The sequence below is a fragment of the Anopheles arabiensis genome, chromosome 3 (genome assembly GCF_016920715.1).
Source record: "Anopheles arabiensis isolate DONGOLA chromosome 3, AaraD3, whole genome shotgun sequence".
NCBI lineage: Eukaryota > Metazoa > Arthropoda > Insecta > Diptera > Culicidae > Anopheles > Anopheles arabiensis.
The window spans coordinates 71,724,848-71,750,200 of NC_053518.1; the positions used below are offsets into that span (position 1 = coordinate 71,724,848).

Here is a 25,353-nt window from a genome sequence, read left to right on the forward strand (position 1 = left end):
TACCCGAAGGGGATGGTGATGCGTGCGTGCGAGGCAGTTTACCAGGGGTTGAGCAAAACATGTGCTTGACTTGTTGTTACAGTGCGTGTCGGAAAAGGGGAAACGTATGGTAGGCTGATGAACAAGGATATCATAGGTAAGGGAAGGTAGTATCAATTGGCAGAGAGAGAAAGAGAGAGAGAGAGAGAGAGAGAGAGAGAGAGAGAGAGACATTATATGGCTTTTTTAATTTAATATTAAACCAACAATATTTTTTCAAGGATATTTCATTAAATGCATCACCAAGTTAACAACTTTCATGTGGAGCTTTACGGAACTACAGTGAAATTTCCCCAACATGAATCTTCAAGGGACCGTCAGCTTAGAGAGATATTTATGTTAGAGACTAATGAAACTGTTGCTATGAAGTATTCAAGAAACTAAGAAAAAAATCCCCTTTTTATTCCCCTTTTTACCAATATTTGTGTGAACTAACTCTCAAAATTCATCTAGGAAAATATAAGACGTCAAGTTACATGTGCAACTTACAATATATTTGCCTTAGTGAGATATTCATCTTGAAGCGGCAAGAAATGAATGGACTGTGACAGGACCGTCAAAATGTTAATCTTAAAGAAACAATTAATCTTTAATAGACTCCATCTTAGAGAGATTTCACTGTAATTAGATTTGACAAACTACAGGAATACGCCAAACTATTTCGTCTGTGTATATTATAACTCCAGGATTCTGAGTTACAGGATAAAAAAAATGAGTTCTCAGGCTTCTTTGCAATCCACAGGCATGTTTCTAAAGCACGACTAGAAGTAAAACTGTTCCTAAGCCCATATCGGTTTTGGCACTGATCCTAAACCCAAACCAATACTGAAACTGATCTTTAAAACTCATCAAATTGGGCCAAACATTGTTCCCGAATTCAAGTAGCTTCTTGAACTAAACCTCAATCCATACTATTAATGGAATAAATCTCCAACTCATTCTCGTCCAAGAACTGATCTTGTTACCATTATGACACTGATACTGAGCCCATACCATCCAAGGAACTGATACCAAAAAAATATACCATTCCTGGACCGGATTCTGAACTCCAATATTCCTTACTCCAATACCTGAATTCTGATTTTTGACAACGAAATTTAGATTTTTCTAACTGGAAATTACGACGAATTTTATCTTTCATCATATAATACGATATTTTGTCTATTTCCTATTGTAACTCAATCTACAGTGAAGCACAACATTTGTCAACCACTGTACACCGCATCCACCGAAAATCTGGCCAGAACATCCCGGGGACAGAAATGCTGCGGTCTTATCGACACGAATGCAACCGACCGTATACACGCCCGGCCACGGGGAAAAGGCAATTCGTCGCCGGCGCTAGGGTGAAAGAAAAGCGTTCACTGCAAACCCCTGATGCCTTGCCAGCAAAACACACACACACACCGAGAGGGAAGCATGGTAAATCTGTTTCAGACCTGTGCACCGCACGATAAACCATTCATCCCCGGTGGTACCCGGGCCCGATCCGGCCGCACTAATCCCACGGCACCCGAAAAACACCCCTCTACCAGGCGGCCGGGGAAGAAAAACCAAACCCTACGCAACCCCTCATCAGCATCACAACGAAAGGGCCACCAGCCACTTGTGTGTGGAAAACAACGAAGAAAAAAAGCGAAGGGGCGACGACCCGGTATTTTATGATCGTTTGAAAAATGTTTCATCTTCCGCATGAGAGACATCTTGCCATCCCCTGGCCGAGCCACCGTCGAAACACGGACATGGACGCCCCGGGACCGCTTCCTGATTCGATTATTCTACCAGAAATTGCGGAAAAATTAGCGGCTGATTTAGTTTTAGTTTAGTGTTGTGTGTGTCCTCGGGGTGGTCGTTCCCTTTTTTCTTGCAGCAGAGGGGCATGTTCGATGTTCGCCTGTCCTGCAGCATCAATTTTCCGACCGACCGGGGTGCCACAGCAGCAAAAGGTGCCAATTGAGAGGGGAAGCTATACGAAATAGAGCGAGAGAGAGAGAGAGAGAGAGCGAGCGAGAGAGCACGGATCGAAGCGCATGGCATCCTTTGTGGCTGTCACAGCGTTGTTTTGTAAGCGCTGTCGAATTTATGATTATTATTATGATTAGTTCCATTAGCCGGTGGGCCTATCATTACCCGTGGCTCGCTTCACGGGGGAACTTCTACAAATGCAACCCAACAACAAAAAAGGTGCCGAAAAACATATCATAATTGATAATTTCAGCCTCTCTCTCGTTTCGTTGCCAGCACACACATATCGAACCGACCGAACAGAATTCCCGCGCGATGGTAAACCAACCTCGCCTACTATGCTAATTAGCTTCCGACATGCAAAGTGCACCCTGACATGCAGCGCACAACGAAAGCCCGAACGTGAAGAGGGGATTCTCGGCCATCCCTGGCCAACGCTGGAATTGGGATGGATGAAGACATAACCACACACACTTCACGCTACGCTGTTCGCACGTGATCATTCGAATTCCGGAACATTATTTCACCACAATTCGGACACATGTTTTCCGGCCCTGCTTCCCTCCATTCCGGTGGACCGGTTTCCATCGGTGGTTCGGGAGTCTTTTTTATTCGTCGGTGTTTCGAACCCGGTAATCGATGTCATCATGCTGGAGTGTTCATTAATTGGGTAAGCCTTCAGGTAGCCGACGGGAGGGACAGGCGCGAGCATTAAAACTTAATCGACGTACAGAATGGACCACCACCAGCTGAAAAAGGGATCGACGAAAATACAAAACAAAACGTGGAAAAGATTCCTTTTTCTTTCTTGCTTTCACACGCTTACCTCAAATGGCGCGCCACTTGTCCACTTTGCAGAGGGCTTAGAAATTAATTAACCTAGAATTAGGCGGCAAACTTCCTTCTACCCACAACTTGCCAGATTTCTCAGCCACCAACAATGCCAATGGTAGAAGCAAAAATCACAGAATAATCGAGTTTTTCGGAGGGGGGTTCATTGTTCATTGTTTAACACCTCCAAGTGCAAACAAATCCTTCCAAGTGCTGTGATGCGGGGTCGGGGGGATCGGCAAGTGAAAGTGAAGTTAGCGAATCGTTTCTTTCCCGCTGAGACGGTTGGATGCTATTAGTAGTCGTTATTATTTTCATTTATTACTTCTCGCTTCACCACTCCACATCATAACGCCCATCTTTACATAATTGTTTTCGTGTTTTTTATGATTTTTTTGTCATCTTTTCTTTCTTTTCATTTGTTTTTTTTTCCATTGTTACTTCACTTTTCTACTGTACTGCGCTGTGTGTGTGTGTTTTGTTTGATTTCTTCCTAACTTTACTCTGCTTGTCCTTAAACAAATAATAACACAATTGGGTTGTTGTTGTTGTTGTTGACGCTTTCCTTTTTCATCTCATCTCCTGATGCGATTTCTTACTTTCCTGTTGTTGATGTGTTTTTTTTTTGTTCATCTTATGTTCATTCATTTTCTTTTTAATCTTTTTACTTTTTGTCATTCAAAAACAACTTGCCTTACTTCTGTTTTTTCCTCTTATTTAGACTCTCTACAACACTACCGCCACCTCACCACGACCTGCCTGCGGCGGGAATATGATTTTGTTTCTTTGTTGTTTTTTAATGTTATTTACGCGTTTTATGCGTTTGTTTGTGTGTCTGTGTCTGTGTGTTTATTTTCAAGATGCCCATATTTGTTTACTTACTTTCACTCTCTCGCAAACCACTTTACTTGTTCGCTAAAATTGTTAATTTTACAACTCACTAAGCACAATTCGAGAAGACCCTCGGAGGGTTTTTGTTGGTGTTTTACCGCTCCGGGAGTATGCTTCTCTGTTTTTTTTTTTTACTATTTTAACCGTGTTTCTGTTTTGCTGTTTCACTGCAATTCCCATTCAATTTGAGCTTCATTTATCGGGTTTCTTGAAGCTTTCCTGTTTTCTTGGGGCTCGAGTTTCTATTTACATGCCAGCGCTTCTTCTTGCCCTCGCTCACGCTATTTACACACTCACTCACTTCTCCGGTTCGGTCCGTACAACGAACGCCGATACCGACGGGGATTACACCTGATTTTTCGCGACAGTTTTACCACTCGCACTCGGATTGGTGGGTTATGCCTAAAACTTATAACATTCACCTTCGCCAGATCGCCGGAATCCTCGGCTCGAATGTAAGGACAAAGCCTCGAGAAGCAAAGCTTACAGCCACCGCTCGAGCTTTATCTTGTTCATTGTTTTTTTTTTTTTACATTAATCTCCCATCTACTTTTGCCATTTTTGCTGAACCCATTCTACTAAACTTCTGTGCAGCTAACATTCATACTAATCCGAACCCACTGGGGGGGATGCGTGCACTACCAGCCACTCCGCCCCTCTTCTAAACATAATTCTTCATAATTCATAATCGATTAACTAGGAATTAGGTAATATACATACACACGGGCGCCTAATGATGAAAGGCTTGGGGAAAGCATAAATGTGTGGGCTCTGTGCCTCCTCCAAAACCAAAGCGCCAAAATGCCAAAATGCTTTAGGTAAAGGGGGAGAACGTTGTAATTATAAAACAAAAACGAAAAATGCTGACCATCCACAGCACCGTCCAGCAAATAATTTAATTTACCGTACCTTACACACGAAAACAAAACTATTTAACACTACAAAACAACAATTGCTTCTCGATCCCCGCTGTTTGCCGGTTGGAACAGTTCTTACAAACAGATAAATATCTTACGAGCCGTGTACGAGTCCCTGTCAACTGCCACCAGGATATGATCGGGTTGAGGGGAACAGCCTGACCCTGATTGGCTCTAGAGCCTGCCGATTGTGTTGCTGTGTGTGCCGTCATATAATGCTGGAATTCTGTGTGTCTGTGTTGATTATTGTGATTGCTGCTGCCTTGCGCTTTTAATACTGATCGGTTGATAGTTCCTGAAGCGGAGATGGTGGATGGTGGATCCTTCCCTCCTCCCCCCTGTGTTTTACTATTGTCAAAATTGCTTCCAGACATTGCCCGCATACCCACACACCACGATTGCCCTGCTCGTGTCCCTGTGGCATCATTCATTCCCTCATCTTCCCATTGCATTGCAACGACTTGTTGGTGGTTACGTCATCTTCTAGTAATTTGCCCTCCACTAGACCTGGACTTTGGACCAATTTGATTTACGAGCGCTTCGGGTCGGTTTGACATTTTGTAATAAGCAAATAGCTCGAAGCGAACCCAGCTCACTGCTGGCGCCATACATGCGTCAGCGAACGAAATTAAACATTACACCGTGTGTATGTGAGTCACCGAAATTGAAACTGTGGCGCCTGGCCAATGGTTGTCCAAATGCACAACCAAACGCAACAAGTGAAATGCACGCCTTGGAGCCTCTCATTATGCACGCCTAACCGGGTTTTGTCAACGAGCACTGGCGACCATTCGACCAAGTCCCAAGACAGTGCGTGCCGTTTGGCGTAAACAAACGCGCGCCAAAAGGTCACGGCACACGCTTTCGGCGTGTCTGGGAGTGCAAAATACAAACCACACATTGCAACGTAAAAAGGAAGAAGGGGAAGAAACCCCCTGCAGAACTTTACTTTCCCCTACAGTCCCTCGTCACGTCTCGCACGACGACACTCTGCCCTTGGGTCTCCGTTTGGGTCGCTACAAAATAAATTAAAACTCTTCCTGCTCCCGATCCGCAAGATAACAACCGTGATAAGATGCTGCCGCTAGCAGGACCTGCTGTGCCTGGGAGGAACGGGAATGCTGCTGGTGAGCGCTCCTATTCCCCAACCGCACTTACCACACCAGGCCCTCGCTCTGCATGTTCTGCGACTCGGAGAAGTTGCCGGACGTCAGGAACTCCACTGGACTGCCGCCGCCACCGCCGCCGCCGCCGGGCCGGGAGGGTGCATGTGGACCACCACCACCGCCGCCACCTCCACCACCACCACCACCGCCACCACCACCAACACCTCCGCCCATCATCCCGTCCGGTCCGTGTCCTTGCTGGGGTCCTCCCGGTCCGCCCGGTCCACCCATAAATCCGCCAGGACCACCGCCCGGCCCGCCGGGACCACCCGGTCCGCCGAGCATTCCTCCGGGGCCACCGTCCGGACCGGCCATGCCGAAGTCGCCTACCATTGGGATCGGGTGATCCATGGGTCCTCCTGCATCGGTGAAAAGCCTGTCATTAACACCGCACTGTTATTTGCAACCGAAACGTGGGGGAGGGGGTGTGTGGAAAGGAAAAAGGGGGAGGTTTTTTGCACACTTACCGGGACCGCCGAACGGCATCGGGCCTGCGCCCGGGTGTCCACCGAAGAATGGCGCGTCGTGCGGATGGAACGGGGGCCCACCGTACCCGAAGTCGAACTTACCGTCCGCGGCAAAGTACGGGAAGCCGGGCTCGTCCAGCCCGCCGGGCGACAGGTTCATCGGGAAGCCGCGCATCTTCCGGGCGCCGCCGAAGAACGGACCGCGGCCCATGCTGGTCAGCTGCTTCAGCCGCCGCTCCTTGGAGCGTTTGTTCTGAAACCAAACCTGGGGGAGGGAAAGCCAGAAGCGAGTTCCGATTAATTCTGAGCTGTTCGATCGGTGCTCGGGAAATCGAGGAGTATGATAATCGCATTAGGATCACACTTTGTTGCGTAGCGACACTAAATGACAGGTTGCCGGTAAACATCTCAATACCGAAAGCCAGTATCGTTGCTGACTGTAAAGTGCGATAGTGCTGAAGGGCTTAAATGGCCGCTTAACGATTAATTTACGTTAAGGAGCTTACCGCAATCAATGGCAAGTGTCGACATGTTTAATATCGCTCTAAGGTTATGTTTGTCAGTCTCTGATATCTCTGAGTTACGTCTGAGTCTCTGGTCTCTTTGAAAAGAGAATATTTGCTTTCATAGTTCCTTTATATTCCTGAGTTTTTCTCTTCCACCCATTCTATGTTCGTTCTATATTCCCTACCTCTACAAGTCACAGCTCGTACTGGCATAATGAACCCTTGCTAAACTGTTGCCGACAAAAATACTACCACTGATGAGTTCTATGTAATAGCTAGTTCATGTAGGCAATATTCTAGATTAGTACATCTTAAGTCTCTTTCAAACATTGTCTTTTTGAGATTAAGAAGAAAACGTAAGTAGAAGAAGAAGAAATTTTGATGTAAAAAAACAACTACTACATTGGAGTGAGTGCTCGTAGTAATTTAAATCAATATATCATTTTTAGAAGCATATTTAAATTTTACTCTGTATTTTTCAAAATTGGAGTAATTTTCTCCAGTATTTGCAACAGCACTATCCTAAATTTCATAAATACATCTTTTGAACAATGCTTTTGAATTGCAAATAATAACCACTTGGATGATTGCTATAACGCGACAATAGATTTAACTAAGATTCGAACGTGCGACCTACGCTGTGACGGCCCCGAACAAATGCCGCGACACTATCGGCTCCGCTCATTATCATTGAGCTGTTACCGCCAATAAAAGCTCTCGTGCGATCATCTTATCAAATTATCATTCCACGCCACACTGTCTAATTGAAGCCCTGCTGTTCGAACACTACTCGTATCCTCCCCGGGTTTCGTAATTCACACAAAAATATGTGACAAATATTGACTACAATCATTACGACACACACACATGCTCATTCTGCTTGTACAATTCACGCTTATGTTCTCTCGCACGCAACCTTCTTCTTTGTCATTGTTTCCTCTCATGTTCAGATATTTTCATACATGTTTTGGCCCAAACGACCTTCTCACCCGATCGATATGGACATTATCACATCATGACTCGTAATCTACTGTCGCCCGAATCGATCGAGCCCGTTTTGGCGGGCGGTCGGAATTGCAAGCACCGAACGCGATCGTACGTTCTCCCCCGGCCCAAGCCCCGGCAAGGGATTAGTGCCGGCTCTTGTCAAGCAGAGAATAAAATTAGCATAACAAAAAACCGGTGACAACAATGCCGCTGACGCTGCCGCGCGTCGACCGAGCCCCGGTGCGGTTCGAGTACCCCGCGACTGGAACTAATTTTTAACGACTCCTTTTTCCGGCTCCGGGCTGCAGAAGCAGGCTGGGGACCGGGAGACATTTGTGGCCGCAACAGAATGGGATGGTGAGACTTGTGAGAACGATGCCGCCTTTACGGCATGCAAGCACATATGGGAGAGACACACAAACCTTACCGGCGCACTAAATGTCCACCGGCTGACCGATCAATAAAAAATCTCAAAGAGTCAATAAAAATCGGGAAAACGGTCCCCGTGCCGACCGACCCCTCCTCGGTGCGCACTCCCGTTGTCCCGAAGAAGCCGTCCAGCCGCCGCATTGTCACCCGCGTGTCATAATGAGGGAACTGATGCGGCGGCGAACGATGATGATGATGATGATGATCTTCTGACGGAACCCCGGCGCGGCCAGCGCGAATGTCCACGAGTCGCGTGAATAAAATCAATGAAATGATGACTTTCCAATGGTTTACGGCACCGGCGTGCAAGCGGCAAGCGGGGGCCACCTTTAACGGGCGCGTTTTATTTGCCGCGGCCGGGTCTTTTTTTGCCTCCGAGCGGCGGCTTTTGCCGCTTGCTCGCCACACCCTGCCGAACTGCTGTGTCGAGAGCTTCCCGTTGCCGCTAATGCCGCTAAATGTTGCCGCAACTGCTGCTGCTGCTGCTGCTGCTAGGGGACTGCCGATGCTGCTGTTGTCGATTATTATTAACATCATCGAAAACATAAGCACCCCCCGGGGGGAAATTGGACGTTTTGTTCGGCACAACACGACACAGCATTCACCACCGGCACTGACACACACGGACGTGATTTTGCGCTTTCGCTTCGATGATCGAGGCTGCGGTGAAAGAGACTTCGGCCTTTTAACACAACATTCTGGATGATTTGTCCCGCCGGACGGAGAAGACGGAACATCAGAACGGCTTTTGGGACGCGTGCTTATGTGACTATGTGTGTGTGTTTGTGTGTGTTCGTTTTGGGTTGTTTATTATTTATGACTCCACGGTCGGCGCACCGGTCAGTTTCGGTCATCAAAAAGCTTAAGATGCTCTCGGACGGTACACGTCCGCGCGATCAAACATAATTTTATGTCTGGAAGAATGTATTTTATTTCTGTGTTTTACGATCGTCATTTTTTTTTGCTTTCGTTATTTCTGTGGCTTTGACTCCAGGAAGAAAATAACCGATTTTCAACCACTAATCACCCCGTTTTGCGATAAAAATTAGGCTCATTCCATTCATAACGTTCTAGCCAGCGCAGCGCTGGTCTATCGATCGTGTTCGGGGAAACGATTCACCTGGCCCGTCACATGAGAACAGGTCCCAAAATGAGTTGGAAACGGTTTGCTCAAAAAACGGCCACAATTTAACCAATCTACCGGAAGATTTATAGCCCCTAGACGTGAGCAATTCCGAATACCCAATATCTTTTCTTCCGGTTTCTGCCGCAGCATCTCAGTGTTGCATTAGTCACAGAAGAATTTTACCGCGAACGAAGATCATCAAACGACACTTTGGAGTCATCATCTCGTGGTAAATTTCAAACCTCAATATAACCAAGCCAAAAGCTCTCCAGAAAAACGTGGAAGCAATCGCACAGCGAAGCCACAGCTACCTCACAACCGCACCGCGAACAACAACTGGTGGCCACAACTGGTGGCCAAAACATGCAACACATGCTGTGTTTGAACCGTTCCTTCATGCTCTCCGATCATCCTCCATCTTCCGCAACTCCTCCAAAACACCGTCTTGAAGCGAAACATACACACAAATCACCCCGTCATCGTTCATCGGCTGTCTATCGGCAACCGGGCCTTACAGCAATCCGTCACCTCCGAGAGGAAACATCAACTCCGCACCGTGGCTGCCGGACATCATAAAACCTTGAAGTCGCTGTCTGTGTGTGTGCGCCGAGAATGGCTCAAACGGCACTGCATGCTAAACCACAACCACACTCAACCCCCCCGGTTGGATGACTTTTCGTGTACGCGGAGGTTTCGGTACGCCCCGGGAGATCACCGGTAGGTTGCGCCCATCGGAAAACAGGCAACAAAAAAGCAGGGCAAGAATTGGTTACGCCACAAGGCGCGAGAGCCACGACCCGGACGAAGTAACGCCATTACGGCCTAGCGGCCTAGCAGCAGTAGGTAGCGAGCCGAATTGTGTCCGCCGGTTACTCGTGAGGATGATGCGGACAAGCTCCACATATCAACCGCCGGAACTCTGAAGCTCGATTTGAATGCTCCGCGTGTCCGAGTGTTACCCACTCCTCCAGAAGGTGAATCTTCCGCCATCGCCGGACCAAGAATCTTTGTTTTTTTCTAGCTGCCAACATGAGCTTGCAAAAAAAAGAAACCGTGGGGGCAAAACAGAAATACACTTCTTTTTTGCCCTCATTTCCCCGTCTCGCTTTATTTCTTCTAGCCCTCTAGCCTCGCTATAAGCCGCCTTTTGACTTCTTGACTCTTATCGAACGATCTGTTACGCTTCGGACGCGCTACACCCCGGGGTCGGCGCAGTGTTCTCTCCAATGCCCCGGGCACCCGGGCGTATCTTGGCGGGATCTTGGATATCGTTCGACGCTACAAATGCCATGACTTCAACACCTTTCAATCGAATGATTGTGATTGCGTTCGGGAAACACGTCTTTGCTTCACACGACACACACACTGGTGGAGGCAAATGTCATAGCAAAGCTCTCTCTCTCTCTCTCTCTCTCTCTTTCCCGTCCTCTCCTGATTCTTCCAGTTCTTCCAGTGTGTCCAATCCACTGCGAACGACTCAATGCGGCACAACTCGGGCGATGGAGACTCCCGCTGGTTTCTCAAGGTTGGAAAATGAAGCGCAGCCCGTAATGATGGGCAAATGGTGATAACAATTTCCCAACCATCCTCCCAACCCGTTTCACACTGCAGCCTTTACGGATAGAAGCGTGGGAGCTTCAGATGGGGGCGTGAAAAGAGACACCATGTCGGCTGGGGCTTAATTCAGTTTAAAACTCACGTTCTCCGTTTCGTCGGCAGACATAAATATAGAATTGAAGGCAACACTAATTGAATGTAAAAATGCAACTAAGGTGCTGTGCTGCATATAACTATAAACTTTATCTGACAAGACACACGTACACAATCACACATCAAGTGCACATTCGCAGTAATGCATTCGCAAAGCTATAAATTATAGACAATCGTAACTCTCTTACGCATCGAATGCTAATTAGAACGTTTATCACATTATCTCTGCGCTTTACACCGTGTTATCACTCGAGCGAAACTGACAGTATGTGAGTGAGTGTGATTTACACTTAATTGCCTCTGTTCACTATCACTTAGCGCCAGGTTGTTTTTTTTCTTTTTAATTAATGACAGCATTTCATGGACTTTTAGTTAGGCTGTGAGTAATAGTATGTAGATTATGGTTTGTGTTGTAAAGCTACATTTATTTAATTTGCGTTTGTTTCTTCCATAGATTGAATTATTGTTATGCCTCAAAATTATCAAAACTTTGCCTACAAACGTAACAATACATTTAAAAAAACAGACCTCAAAATTGAATTGAATGATTGATTGTTGTTTGGGCTTTTGTTTTTGGCCTCCGAGCTTTCTCAGAAGATGTTGTGCCCTAATTAATTTGCAAACCTAACGTTTCTTTTTCTCTCTTCTACCAATAAATCACTTCCAGCAAAAGGCAAAAAAGGATTGTTTTCTTTTCATTTCTTACTGGCGCTTACCTTCTGCAAAAGGTTTGCTACACTGCTTAAAGACCCATCGTAGTTGAGTAAAAAAAGTAGAGCAATCATCCGGCAACTCGGCCACGAATCGATTCTGAACCATTTCGCCCCCGTTTTGCACACACACACACACAATGGAAAGCATAAACGATCGAACGATGCAACGGCGTGTAATCCCTTGCAGGCAAAGCGCTTCCCCGAAAGCCCAACCGAACCGAAGCAACTTTGACCCCGTGAGCGCTAACCTTTTGCCGCTTTCTAACTGCGAATGATCGCGAGGTTGCGCGAGGAGCGATCGCCGTAAAGTGGAGTGCAATTGCCGCTTGGCCTGCCTCGAGCTAACGGCTGTTTTTGTAGCCCCTTTTTGCTTTAGGCCACTCGTTTACTGGAACGATCTGCAGTGTGGACCAGCAGAAGCAGCAGCGGCGCAAACCAGTCCCCACTTGGAGGCGTTGGGTAAGCCTTGGAGGGTTGGATTTTATGATCCTTTCGCTCTGCATCGCCGCATCGCTGCCTTGAATTATTACACGTTTTGTTCTGCGATGGTCCGAGATGGCTTACAGCCAACAGTTTACGAGTGAAGAAATCCCGAAAATAAAAAGCTTTTCGTACTCTACGCGGTAGTTTGTTCGGAAGGTCTTTCAAGTGGTACAGTCGCACTGCCACTGCAACGGTGCCCGAGATGTCTCACTAAGTTTATTGCACAGTTTACACTGTCCCAGCAAGCCCGCCGCAAACCAGAACCTATAACAAGACACGGGTGCCTGTTGTTCTATGTCAGTGTCAGCACTTTCAAACGGACCACTCTCCAACTCCAACAGTCCTCGTGGAAAGAATTATTGCTCCACAAATCCTTGACATATTTGTGAGCGTGCAGCGGCAGTCCAGCGGGAGTGAAATTTTTGCATGTCTAATGATGATTTAAAGCACGGCTCAGGTCACCGACCGTCCGTGTGTGCCCCCTCAGCCCTTGGCACTACACGACCGAAACTGTGCACAACGCGAAAGCGTAAAACTCACATTATTTTGACAGGCTATAATAACGATCGATAAATTATGTGTCGTTGGTCTCGCGAGGGTCTCGTCCTCGGCGGTAGCTGCCCTTCCGGCGCGGATGAAGGGAATCCGTCCGTCAGTTGTCGTCGACCGGCGGGCTCTAGCCCTTTACTCGCTTTGATCCTTTGTTGGGCTATGTCCCTGACCCCCGGGGGGAGAATGAGGACAGAGTAGACGAGTAGGGGAGTCTATTTTCCCGGGGCTTTAGTCTAATCAAAATCATGTTAAAGGGCGAGCGAGAGCCCGCTGGATGGACTGACGGATGATACGGTGAAGCCACTTTCAATTTCACAGTTCAATTCGTTCGTGCTCATCTGTGCACGGAACTAAACGACCAGTTTTTAACCGGACAGGGACACTAAGCTCGACACGAACACCACACAAAAAAAACCGTGCCGTCACACTAACACACGAGAGAGTCCCGGATCACTCACAGCTCGCGGTTGAGAAACACGGTTTTTGGAGAACAGAAGAGCACCAAAAAAAAAGCATCGAATGGAACGATACCCAGACAAACAGTGACATGTGTCGGGCACGCCCTTCACCGCTGACCCAGCAGGATACCGGAGGGTCGGGCAAGCCTGCAGCGGCAGCAACAGCAAGACCCTCTCAAAGCCCCGCGGGCTGTTGTTGAGCATAAGGCACCGTGAGCGGGAGAATTCTCCTACTTTTTTTTTGTTTTGTTTTGCTTTGCCGCACACCGTACCGAGCGTGGATCGTTTGTAACACCTGTCAAAAATGTTAACTATGAGATACTGACGCGAGAAGCTGCGAAACGATACACGATGCGCCGTGGACACACACGCGGCATAGCTGCGGGATTTCGCCGTTCCGAACAGCGGCCAACCAACCAAACAGTCGTGACCAGGGCAGAAGGGATAGCACGGTGAGAACCACCCTTCTCTCAGCGGTCAGCATTTCCCATATTCCCTGTACGCTGTTCGGGAGATGCCGGGTTCGGGATGCCATACTGTGGTAAAGGTTTTTTTTGCGTTCCGAACTAAAGGTTTGAAAGGCTACAACAGCTCATATTTCTTGGCGAAATTCCTGACGTCAGAATTTATGACAACAAATCTGTGTTAAACGAGCATCGGTTGAGACGGGGGGGTGCGGAACAGCGACAGTACAGCAACAAAAAACCACAAAAATGCCCCTAAACGGATTGATCATTAGAAACAAGGCTGCGGATGTGTTACTTTGTGCTACACGTCCTGGGATGTTAATAAAAAAAACACACACACACACACAGGAACACTCATAAGCGTTAAAGTTCTTCCAAGAAATAGTTGAGTGCGTTACATTCAGCGCTACACTGCAAAGTAGGTGGAAAGTTCAAATCTAGATGGCGTTCGAAATGATTCATTGAGCATTTTTTCCAGTAGAAGATGTTGCACAACTTGTTTTTCCACGAAAATATTAAAGGATTTCTAACAAAATGTGGAATGTTGATTCTAACTAAACTATGTAAAGTGGATAACTAATATCCTAATAACTAATAATCCGCCCGGAGTCGGAGTTATCCAGAGTCGTAATCGTCCGGGTCAGAGTCGTTCTGAGTCTTCTGAAGTCCTCCAGACGCGTCCAGAGTCAACTGGAGTCTATTGGAGTCGCTCGGAGTTTTTCGGAGTCGGAGTCGTCCGGAGTCGATCGGAGTCAACCTGAATCGGAATTGGTCGGAATCAACTGGAGCCGTCCGGGGCAATGTGCTTGTGATTAGGCATTTCATTTTGTTGTGTTTTTTGGCTTTCCCGTAACGCGTGTATTTCGTTTTCAGGTCTTTGCTTCAAAGGCCCACGTCGACCTACCTACTGGAGTAGGTTTCGAAGTGATCGGTGTCGGTTCGGAGTCGACTACAGATTTTTACCAATTTTAATCAACATTAGCCCAAAGTCTCATAAGTAGTTTAGGGCATAAAAAAGGAGGCTACCACAATTAAAAAAATCCAAAATATAAGGAATGGCTCAAAAAGCACACTAAAAATAATGTTAAAAGAATTGCGTTTATTTTGAAACACAAACCTCTATTCAAAACGCATCCTTCCATCTTCACAACCACTGCTACAACAATTGATCGATTATTGTTTCGAAAACCCCCTTCAGTTGTCTCGCTGTTGTCTACACCATGAACAAAATGATACATTAAGCCACGGACCAACCAGCAGCCCGCGCGAATCGTCCGTGCCCGTCGTCGCTCAAAATTCACGAACTGAATGAATAATTGCATATCTTCTCCCACCGTCCTCCAGCTTCCCACTTTCCTCAGCTGCCCACCCAGCTGTGTGACTGTGTGCGCGCCCACCGATTATGATGTAAACATCGTCCATCGTTCTGCAGGGCGCACCCAAAATGGGCCACGACAACGGCCAGCCGATTCGCCTCGCGTGGAAAGCGTGGAAGCTGCCTCCATTGCATCACGGTGCAACTTCTATATAATTATATCCTTCCGTACAATCGGCTGATGCTGCTGCCGTTACTGCTGATGCTGCTGCTGCTGCTGCCGCCGACGGTACTGCCCAAGAAGAAAAGGGCGTGAACGATCAAGGACCTAGAGCATCACGGAGCGAACCACCGAGGACCGAGCAAAATGATGCAGCACAAGAGGCGACCAGGGCCACATCAAACACAAAAGAAGCAACAAAAAAAAGGCACAGAGCGAGCGAGATAAAATCGCAAAAATGGAAGAAAATCCATCCCTCAGTGAGAGCTCGTCTGTCGTCTGTACGCTGCACATACACACAACACGAGAAGCCTTCCTTTCCCGCACACGGAAACCACCTGAGACGGTTGAGACGGTCGAAGTCGCTCCGATCTTGCTAGCGGTGGATAAAATTGTCCCCCAACCCGTTGCTTGCATGATTTTGCACCACAAACGCAGAGCTGAACTCTGAGCACAAGCGGGGAAGGGTTGGCGCATAGCCCACCTTCAATATCCTTCTTGCCGGTTGCACGAAACGGCGAACACGATTTTGGTTGGAAAAATCGAACCGCAGGGAAAAGGGGGAAATATAAAAAATAAAGAAAAGCTTGATAGAAGTACGTTCAAGCGTGAAATTATATACGATAAGATTCTACCACAGCGTGGGGAAGCGAAGACGAAGCAACAGAAACAAGCCCGTGCAAGCGACGGAAGGAAGCGCACCGGGGCAAGAAGATAATCGAAAGACGAAAGACCGAAAAAAGGGGGATGGATGAAATAAAACCACCTCACCACCTCGGCATCTCTCTCTCCCTCCGCGAGCTCACAGTTTGGCCAAATAACGCCACAGCGAAAAACACAGGCGAAATGCGAATGAATGAACGAACAAAATGGTTCCCTGGTTCGCGTGCAATCGTGATGCACTTTTGCGGCTAAGCGCACCAACCATACTACTCACATAATCGGCCCACGGATCGGCCCACGGTTTCTCCAGCTTCAGTGTGTGTTGTACTACTATAAATAAAATCAGCTATCATAATATACCACAACGCGAAGCACCGCTTATTACCATCCTCTGATCCGTGGCAGCGTGAGAAACTGAATGAAAACCGGTCCAATTGCTTGCCGAACGGAGAAGAAGCAAAAAAACGGCACAGAGAGTAGCACAGATCGAACGAAAGCGATCGAGGCGTAGCTCCGTAGCCTACCGCAATAAGTTTGGGCAGTAAATTTCTCATTACGGCGTGAAACAGCCCGGTAATAGTACACCAGTGGTTGGAAAGCCCGTGCTAGCCGCTTCTAATGACAGCCGCACTAGTCAAAAGTGTCACTCGGTAAGTGGGAAAGTCAACCGCCAAAAGGCTACCGACCAAAGGCACACAGAGAAACAGATTAGCCGGCCATCCTCAAACAGTGGCTGCGTGCCGGTGGGACTTGTTGCACCTTCTTCTTCTTAAAAAAAAAACAGTGGCCCGCAGTGCTGATCACGTCCGATCGTGATCGGAGAACGGATCACATTTCAGCCGCCTGACACTGCTTTTCGGCTCACGCGGCACACACCGGAGTCGTGTGTCATGTGTTTCGGGGTAGCGGTTAGTTGTCGCCCGAAAAAAAAAACAAATGTGTCAAGTGATTTGTCATCGAACCGGGTGCAGCCTTTTTCTTGTCCTCTTTCGTTTCGGTGCCGAGGATACCGGCAGCCAGAAAGGGTCCAGTTACTTTGTGTTGGTCCTTGTGTGTCGTTAGTTCGTCGTGGGTAGGCGCGCTCGACGCCTCATGCCGCATGCTGCGAGGCGAACCCGCATACCGCATCCGTGTGCTGTTTCGTTTTCCTAAATGGTACCGTGCTCGATTATAGAGACATTATAGGTTTTGAATTCGGTGTGACAATCACAGAGCGGTCCAAAACAAAGGCCACTAACGGCTCATTTGAAAGAGTTATTCGGGTGTTGTCAAGACCAAAGGAGATTTCCGCCACAACAGATTATAATTGGTGGCATTGGGGTTCGATAAACATAAATATCAACATCAATTTCGAGAGCATTGTTGAATATTAGACCCATATTTTGATATCAATTTAGTTATGTGCTTCAATATTTGCTTTGATCTCCATCAATAGTGTAACAACACAGGATGTGATGTTCGATGTGTGAAATAATGCCAAGTTTGTTTTCTGGAACATTACAATAAGCTCTGATCAACAATGATGTAAAGCAAAGTTTCATAACAAAAGTCCTCGTTAAATGTCCATCCAAGGATTGATCTCATGTTCTTCTTTACACCAAACCTACTCGCATACCATTGTACTATAGCGCCACTCCAATCAGACGCACGCTAATACCGAATACAAACAATAACCATATCCATGACTCACTCCTACTGCCACTCCAATGTCAATATGTTCTTTTTTGCATTCCAAATACATTTGTGCGCGCTACACACTCGACGTTTATTCGCCCAAATATCAGCCCCACAGAAGATCTGCAGCAGATCGTTGAAAAGCGATAAATACCATACATAACCAAATACACACGCCATTGTGTACGGGCCCCGTGCGTGGTGACTACTTTGCTGCTACTGTAACTGTGTTCCGGCTTCAGTGCCAACCCAACACAGGACAATCCTCCATTATTTGTGGCATCAAGAGGAGAAGAACAAAACAGGAATAAAAAAGGAAACAACAACAAAACGAGAGCACCTTAAACCAACCCAAACGAGATAATCGAGCAAGTGATGGACGATTTATTTTCCCCCTCAACCACCGGCTTTCTGCTTCAGCCGGGACAGAGCTTGCCTTATGGTTTAATATCCACAGGACAGGAAGAGGAGGCTCTCGACTTGGGCCTTGCTAGTCGTTTTGCTGATGGATCCAAATCTCGTTTTCGGAAAGCATGAATGATTTTCGTCAAATTCGTCGAACGGGCCGGCGCGCGCAAGCACACGCACCGTCGCTGGGTCGCTGCTCGGTTGTGCTGGGACAGTCGTCCACAACCCTTGCGAGTCGTCCCGGGACAGCTCGGGATGCAATTTATCAAATAAATGATGATGAAAGCATCCTTCTCACAGCCCCACAGCTGGACACGGGGAGCCAACGGGGTGAGGTCCTACTGCTGCGGAGGCTGCATTTGTTTTGTTTTGTTTTTTCGTGTACACACACCGAGAGTATTATTGCTCACTCCTTTTTTTGTGGGACGGTGGGAGCTCTCTATCGTAACGACAAAACCGGCGTCACCGTAATGGGCTTTTGCGTTTGGTTCGTTATGAGTTATGAGGTTCGGGTATGAATGCGTACCATTCTCCACCGGGGCGTTTTGGAGCCGCCCGGCGGACGGTTCTACTGGTGGTGGTGCGCGCCGTTGTGCGCCATTAGTTTTCGGGGTGAGTATGATGATGAGGTTTCTCGTTGTGGTTAGTTTGTAATGCGTTTTTTTTTTGGTCTGTGTGTACGCTGCTGATGTTGGCGAGACTTTTGTTTTTAGCCATCTTCTAGCATTGTGGCCGTTGCGGTTACCCCAGTACTCGAAATTAGTTTCCACCCGTGCGCTTGTCGTTCGTGTTTGGTTGTTGGGCCGGCCAGTTTTTGCTCCCAATTTGCCCCCATAACGTCGCGGTCGCGATCGATCTGGCTAACGATCTTGTACAGTCTGGACGAGATTTTATCGTGAGAACGCAAGAATTGTCTGGCCTTCAGAAATATCTTCCACTGAAATCATCAAAACGGCTAACTTTTTGTAGAAATACTCCGAAAATCTTTAGTCCAACAATAAAGGCCCATTTCCACACAATAAAATGCACTCAGAAAGTACAAAGCAAATCGGTCTTGGCTCTTAGAAACTTCCTCAACTTCTTTTCTCCAGGGTTGCCACAACAGAAGCCAATCATGTCTCCTCTCTTTCTCCAACCCCTCATTTGCAACGGTTTAACGCCGATCCCGTTTGGCAAAAGCCGCACACAACAGCACCAACAATATCCTTCCGTCATGCTGGTTTTCGTACCGCATCTTCCAAGGGAACGAATCGGCAGCCAATTTTCCCCACTTTTGTAAGTCACTGTAAGCACTGTGTAGTATCGAAAAGGCACATTTGCTTGAATACGAACCGTGGTAATCCACTGCGTCATCTTCATCATAATTATCATTATTCAAAGCCTCTCACAACCACACATCAAGTGGTCGAAGTCACCACGAAGTCCAAACTTTTGATGCGTTTTCGGGTAAAAGGTGAAACGCAACCCGGCCAGGGCACCCACCGATATGATTTATGGCTTATTTTCAACCCCGCTGCTCCTCTCTACGCTCCCGGCCCCGGCGAGTTCTAGGTGAACCTTTTTTACGCTGCGGACATGTAGACCGCTATGATAAATAGACATCAGAGACGTTCGGGCACTTTCCGTCCGTGAGGGACGGTATAACCTTTAACGATTGATTGGCCAGGCGCTAGGCGCACTCGTACCCACACACACACACAAGCTGGGGTCATCACCGACGAAAAAGAAAGGACAAGGCGCTGAAACGCAAAAAAAAAAGGATTCCCAACGACCACCACTTACCTGTATCACCCGCATCGGCAGTCCCGTCTCCTTCGCCAGCTGTTCCCTTATGTGTCTAGTGGGTTTTGGTGTTTGACTAAATGCGTTCTTCAGCACCTCGAGCTGTTTGGCTTTGATCGTGGTACGCGGCCCCCTTCGCTTCGAGCCGGCCCCATCGTCCGGGCTCTTGTTCTCTGCCTGCGAGTCGCCCCTGCAGTCCGGATCGCCGTCGAGCGAGCCCTGGTCCGAGTCGTCGTGGCCCGTTTTGCTGTCCGTGCTCATGCTCTGCACGGACAGGTCGGACGCGCCGAGCGGTCCGTCGCCGTGGTGCAGACCGGCTGCGCCCGCACCGCCACTGACCAGGCCCGCCAGCACGCCGGGCCTCATCTGGTCCTCCTCGTCCTCGTCTTCCGAGGCTGAACCCATGAGGGAGTCTGCAGGGGAAAAATAAAAGAAAAGCAAGAAATACATAGAACATTAAAGAACAACTGGAACACACAATTGGGGAAGCGCAATGAAAAACCTGCTGCTGATAAACATACATTTCCGTCTTCCCATCCATCTCCCCTCCATACCAGCACAAATGCCACTCGAGGTGAACGAGCAAGTGAGTCGTGAAAATCGATTTTACCCCCGCCCGAAAGAAAAGCCCCGAATCTGTTTTTGCCGTTTGTCAGTGATACCCCCTCCTGTGTCATGTTCCCGTTCAAACCCTATTTTCTTCGTATTTATTTGTGTGTTTTATACGTTTTCCTTCTTGCTTTCCTCCTGTCCGAAGCCTTCCCCATGCAGGCAAAATACACATTTTCCACCCTAACCAAGTCGTGCGAGATGAATGCAGGAAAACCGAGAATGTACGACGATGCCGATGAGAGTAGGGAGGAATCCGTTTAAAATCTCTTTATCAACGGTCCACATCCGGACGCGCTGCCCAAACCACCACCAAGTAGTTGCCCTAACCACCACCGGAGGCCCTAAACCTTACCCGTAAGGCAAACGCCCAACGATCGCTGTGTATTGTTACAATAAATTGAGTGCGCCCGCTCAAGGACTTCCCGAGGAGAGTGTGCGCTCCCTGCTCGAGTGGTGTCCTCGCGTATGACTGCGTTGCGGCAGAGGGGTTGGCGTGCCTGTTTACCTTGTTGTTTTGCCCACTTCTCGTCCCTAAAACAACAACATGCTGTTCGAGCTGCTGCTGTTGCTGCTACCCTGGGGAGAAGGGTAAATTGGTAGTTGTGTGCCAAAGAACGGGAGGAAAAAAACACAGCCACCTCCACGGTCGGACGCCTCGCCCGTCGCGTATTCGCGTTTTGGGAAAATCGGCGGAAACTTCGCTTCGATCGGAATGTGTGTTGTTGTTGTTTTGTTCGCCAGTAGCAAAAAAACAACGCCATGTAAAAACACTGTTTACACTTGGCTCGGGCACAGTTCCAGATAGATCGAAGACCGGCGCGAAACCTTGGGAACTGCGGCCATCCGGTACGGTGCACATGACGGATTCTCCAACACAGGCACAACCGACAGCCGGCAAGCGGCCAGACGACGGGAAAGATTGACAATCGGTGTACGGACGTGTAGCGTGTAGGCAAAATATCCCCTCAAGGAGGTACCGCAACTTGCCTCGAGGTGAAAAGCGAACCCCACTCGGCCGCCTCGGAACTTCGGAGGATTGCGTGCCGCACGTCTCGCCGCAGCAGTGTGTGCCTGGCTGACACCGCCACCGAACAGCCGCCACGCGAGGGCGGAAGGTTGCGTACTGAAATTGACAGCGTTCAAGTAAACCCTTGCGCCTAGGCTAGTCGGACTTTGACAGCTGCACAGCACAGACACACTGTGTGTGTGTGAGCATGCCTGCCTGCTGCGATCTGCGCCACGGAAACCAACGAAAAGGGTGTACATATCAAAAGCGCTTCCAAACCCGGAGGGGGGTTCGTCTCTTCACTCCCTCACCCGGTAGTAGAAGTTCCTGTAGAGCTCAGAATTTCTGCAGCAACTGTCCGGAGCACGGGTTGGGGGTTTGCTCGCATTTTTTTCCACTTCCCTGTCCCTCTCCTCCAAAAACTCTACGGCGGGTAAAACTGGGAATAAAACTCGCTCCGAGCCTACTTTAACTGACAGGTTGCTGCGGACTCCACGGTCCTGATCGGCCGACTTGGCCAGTGTTTGAGTGTGAGTGGGGGAAGTGGGCTGTCAGTTGGCTTGTTCGTTTTTGTGTTTCCTTTTTGTTTTCGGGTAGCCCCCGTGAGCAAAGAATTTCTTTGCCTCCGTAGCTGCTAGGTTTCGTGCCAACTGTGTTGTGATCGACGACTGTGAGAACCCTGACCCGTCATATCCAGGGTACACGTGAACCCATCAAAAACATTCGTGCTCCTCTCCCCCTACACGGTGTTGGCAAGCCCTGCAGTAATGGGCTTGCCCCCCCCCTCCCGCTCCTGAGGACTTACGACGACGTGCTGCTGCGAGCCGGAACGAATGTGACCTTGGATGTAGTTCCGGGGCGAAATAAAATAGCAAAGCAACAACATTATGTCACTGTACATCGGGTCGAACATATGCTACGGTGCTTTATACACAGACTTTTTTTCCTGAACGTTGCAAATGACCAAAGTCTTTAACAACACATACCATGGAGTATCTCGTCGAAATTGAGACCGGGCTCTGTACGGCAATGCTCCCGCGGAAGAGGTCATCCATAGGCGAACGCCATGTCGAATGATTGATGAGGTTTGTTTGGATCGTAAAATCTTCATCTTCGAACTGGACAGACTGATCGGATGACGTCCAAAGCCCGTACCCAGTTGATCGTGATCGTTCAACAGCAAACAAACTGCTGCTGCTGCTGCTGCTGAAATCGATTCCAACAGGTGTCGAAAGCAGAAACCCAAACAAATCGCGCGATGAGTCGAAGATTAATTATCTCGCAGCAGCAGTGTGTGTGCACTCGGTGCGCAATGTACGCATGGAGGTTTATTGGGCGGACTTGCCAATGCTTAATGAGCATGGCTTAAAGCCGTAAAAATAACGTGTCAAGTTTATTTGAGTATCTAATTTAGAGGGGTTTTTTTTCAATTCGATTAGGATTTTGCATCCTTTCACCTGGAACCGCGAACATTACATCAATAAGGCTCCAAACTGTGTCATCGATACTATTATTGTACAAGTCGTAAAATAAACAACTGCATTTAATAAGCAAAATTGCACTTCCTTTGGCGACAGTGTACTTTCTATTCTCGTTTGTTCACTTCTTTAGGGGGGTCGTCGTCATGGTGTCTGGTGTTATACAGGCGCATCAAGCCGATTTGGACCGAGTACGAATCGCGCCGTTTGGCCTTTCTCTTTTGGCCTTCCAGCAATAAGCAAACAATTTGCAGAGTGGGCAATCAAAAAAGAGCTGTATGATAGGACACATATTGTCAACCCTCTATTAGTTTTCGATCTTCTATAAGAAAAGAGAATGTATTTGACTTTTTCAAATCGACGTGACGATTCTCTCCATTAGAAAAGCATGCAATTGTACAGAGAAATCGTATTTTAACTTCAATCGTGTTTATGAGAATATTGAAGTATGTAAATCATGAAAATATTGAAGCATTTCTGTATCTATTCTTGTATAATATTTATCTGGTTTTTACATACTTGTTGTCTATTTTGATATTTTTATCCTTTTTTTATTTTGTTCTTTGATTTATTCTTTAGCTCGCTTTCTGTTTCTTGTGTTCAACATTCAATTTATGTTCTTTTTTCTATTAGCATGTTTAATATTTAAAAAAGGCATAACATTTTTAGCTTCACACACAGAATACATTTTATTGTACAGGGAAATCATGATTTGTAAGTTTGCCTTTAACAATTTTTGTTCGGAAAAAGCAAGTTTAAAAAAAGCGATGAAAAAAAAACGCGACAAATCCTTTATGCTTCCCCTATTCTTCTATTACGTATCTAAGCTTTTCGACCCTCACATCCCGCAAAGCCGCAGTACATCACAAAACATGACATGCGCCCGAATGAGATAAGACGATCCATTTTCCACGCTGAATGCGCATTTGATTCACACTACACTCCGACGGATGCGAGAGATTTCTTATCGGCTTTGCATGCGCCATCGCCGACACCGTTGTCGTTTGGCCGGAGTTCGAGGCCACAGCTTATCCAAGCAGCGGAACAGAACAACCCCGTCATCGCGGTCGTGACACACCACGGGAAGAGATAAACCACACCCGTGCCAACTGCATACCCGGACGACGACGCCGGTGGTCTGTCACTTCCAGCCGCAAACGCTTCGCGTTGCTGCGCGTTGATTGTGCATCGATTGCAATCTTCCCAGGTGCTGCTGGGTGGCCATATTTCCAGCAACCTTCTTCCCCAAGCGTCCCACGGATTCGGCCGCCACGGTGTGCGATAAAAGTGTGCAGCTTAGAAGATCGGTGCGCTTTTAAAACGCGCGTGAAAAATGCATCCATTTGAGAGCAAAACACACACACACACACCTCACACAACGCGGTGCAGCTAGGCTAGAACACAGGCTAGCTGTGCGACAAAGTGGCGAGCAATTTCACACCCTTTTTACGGGAAGCCGCCGCTGCCGCCGCCCGACCGCCGACAAAGCGGTGGGCGGTTTCACAAATCGTGCTTGATTTTACGCTCGCACGGTGGTATCGCCGAGAGCAAAATTAGCTTTGCAGATGTAGTTGGTTAGCGGTGTTCGGTATTAATAGAGTGTACAAAAATAATGCAAAGCGAATTTCAAATAAACCGTTGAAAGAAATAATTTGTAAGTGAAAAATAAAAACACACACTACGAACCTCAAAGCCTTTTTTAATTAGCTTTTATCGCAAAACATAATTTAAATTATTTCCACAACATTAAACCGATGCTTTATAAACATCCAAATGTAAGTATGTGTGTGTGTGTGTAGGAGCAACCCATACCTTGGGCTAATTAAATTTTATCTTAAAACCAACATTTCGTACGAACCACAAAACAGCGGACCATGCACAAAATGCATTCATCCGGCAATAGTTATACCCGCCATTGTTCCATCTTCCACCTTTCTTACGGCCCTGCTGTAGGGTACGTACATGGTGCATTCTGCACGTAATTTATGCTAAACATGTGCACACATAAACATTGCCCAGTCTAATCAGTCATGCGACAATCGTGCACGCAAGACAGGTGGCTGGTCCGCGCTAGGTCCGACGTTAAAGCCGAGATCGAACTAATGAAATCGTAAAGGGATCACCGGGGTAAGTACGTTGGCACAGGTTGGCTTATCGACTTTTTTTTTCCTCCGGGTGGGACCCGGTTTTGCCGGTCTCCGGGGGCTCCGTGTGCGTGCGTGCGTGCGTGCATGGCTACCTGTGTGGGCTCGGAGGAAGCGCACGCGCTTACACACGACTCGCCGGCAGGAGGATCTGCATAAGTTAAGCGAATTATGTACGACAGGGTAGCAATGCAAAGGAGAGTTAAAACCAAACGAGAGAAATTTAACGAGCTGAAGAAAGACAGAAGACAGACAAGATGAAACGACAAACGGCTAGCACAAACCACAAAAGCAAGCAAGCGAGGGCGGGCGGTACAAGTATACCTCTGCAACGAAAAAAAAAC

General features: G+C 47.7%; 1 protein-coding gene across 1 annotated transcript in view; it reads right to left on the reverse strand.

Annotated features, from left to right (window-relative positions):
- Positions 1 to 3,136: 3,136 nt before the first annotated feature.
- LOC120901171 (LIM/homeobox protein Lhx1) overlaps positions 3,137 to 25,353 on the reverse strand; it is a 36,917-nt gene continuing 14,700 nt past the window's right edge. The window contains exons 4-7 of the mRNA XM_040308881.1: positions 19,770 to 20,182; positions 6,277 to 6,541; positions 5,980 to 6,168; positions 3,137 to 5,937 (exon numbers count right to left, since the gene is read on the reverse strand). Coding sequence (XP_040164815.1) covers positions 5,798 to 5,937; positions 5,980 to 6,168; positions 6,277 to 6,541; positions 19,770 to 20,182 — 1,007 coding nt within the window. The 3' untranslated portion in view covers positions 3,137 to 5,797. The remainder of the gene's footprint in view (positions 5,938 to 5,979; positions 6,169 to 6,276; positions 6,542 to 19,769; positions 20,183 to 25,353) is intronic.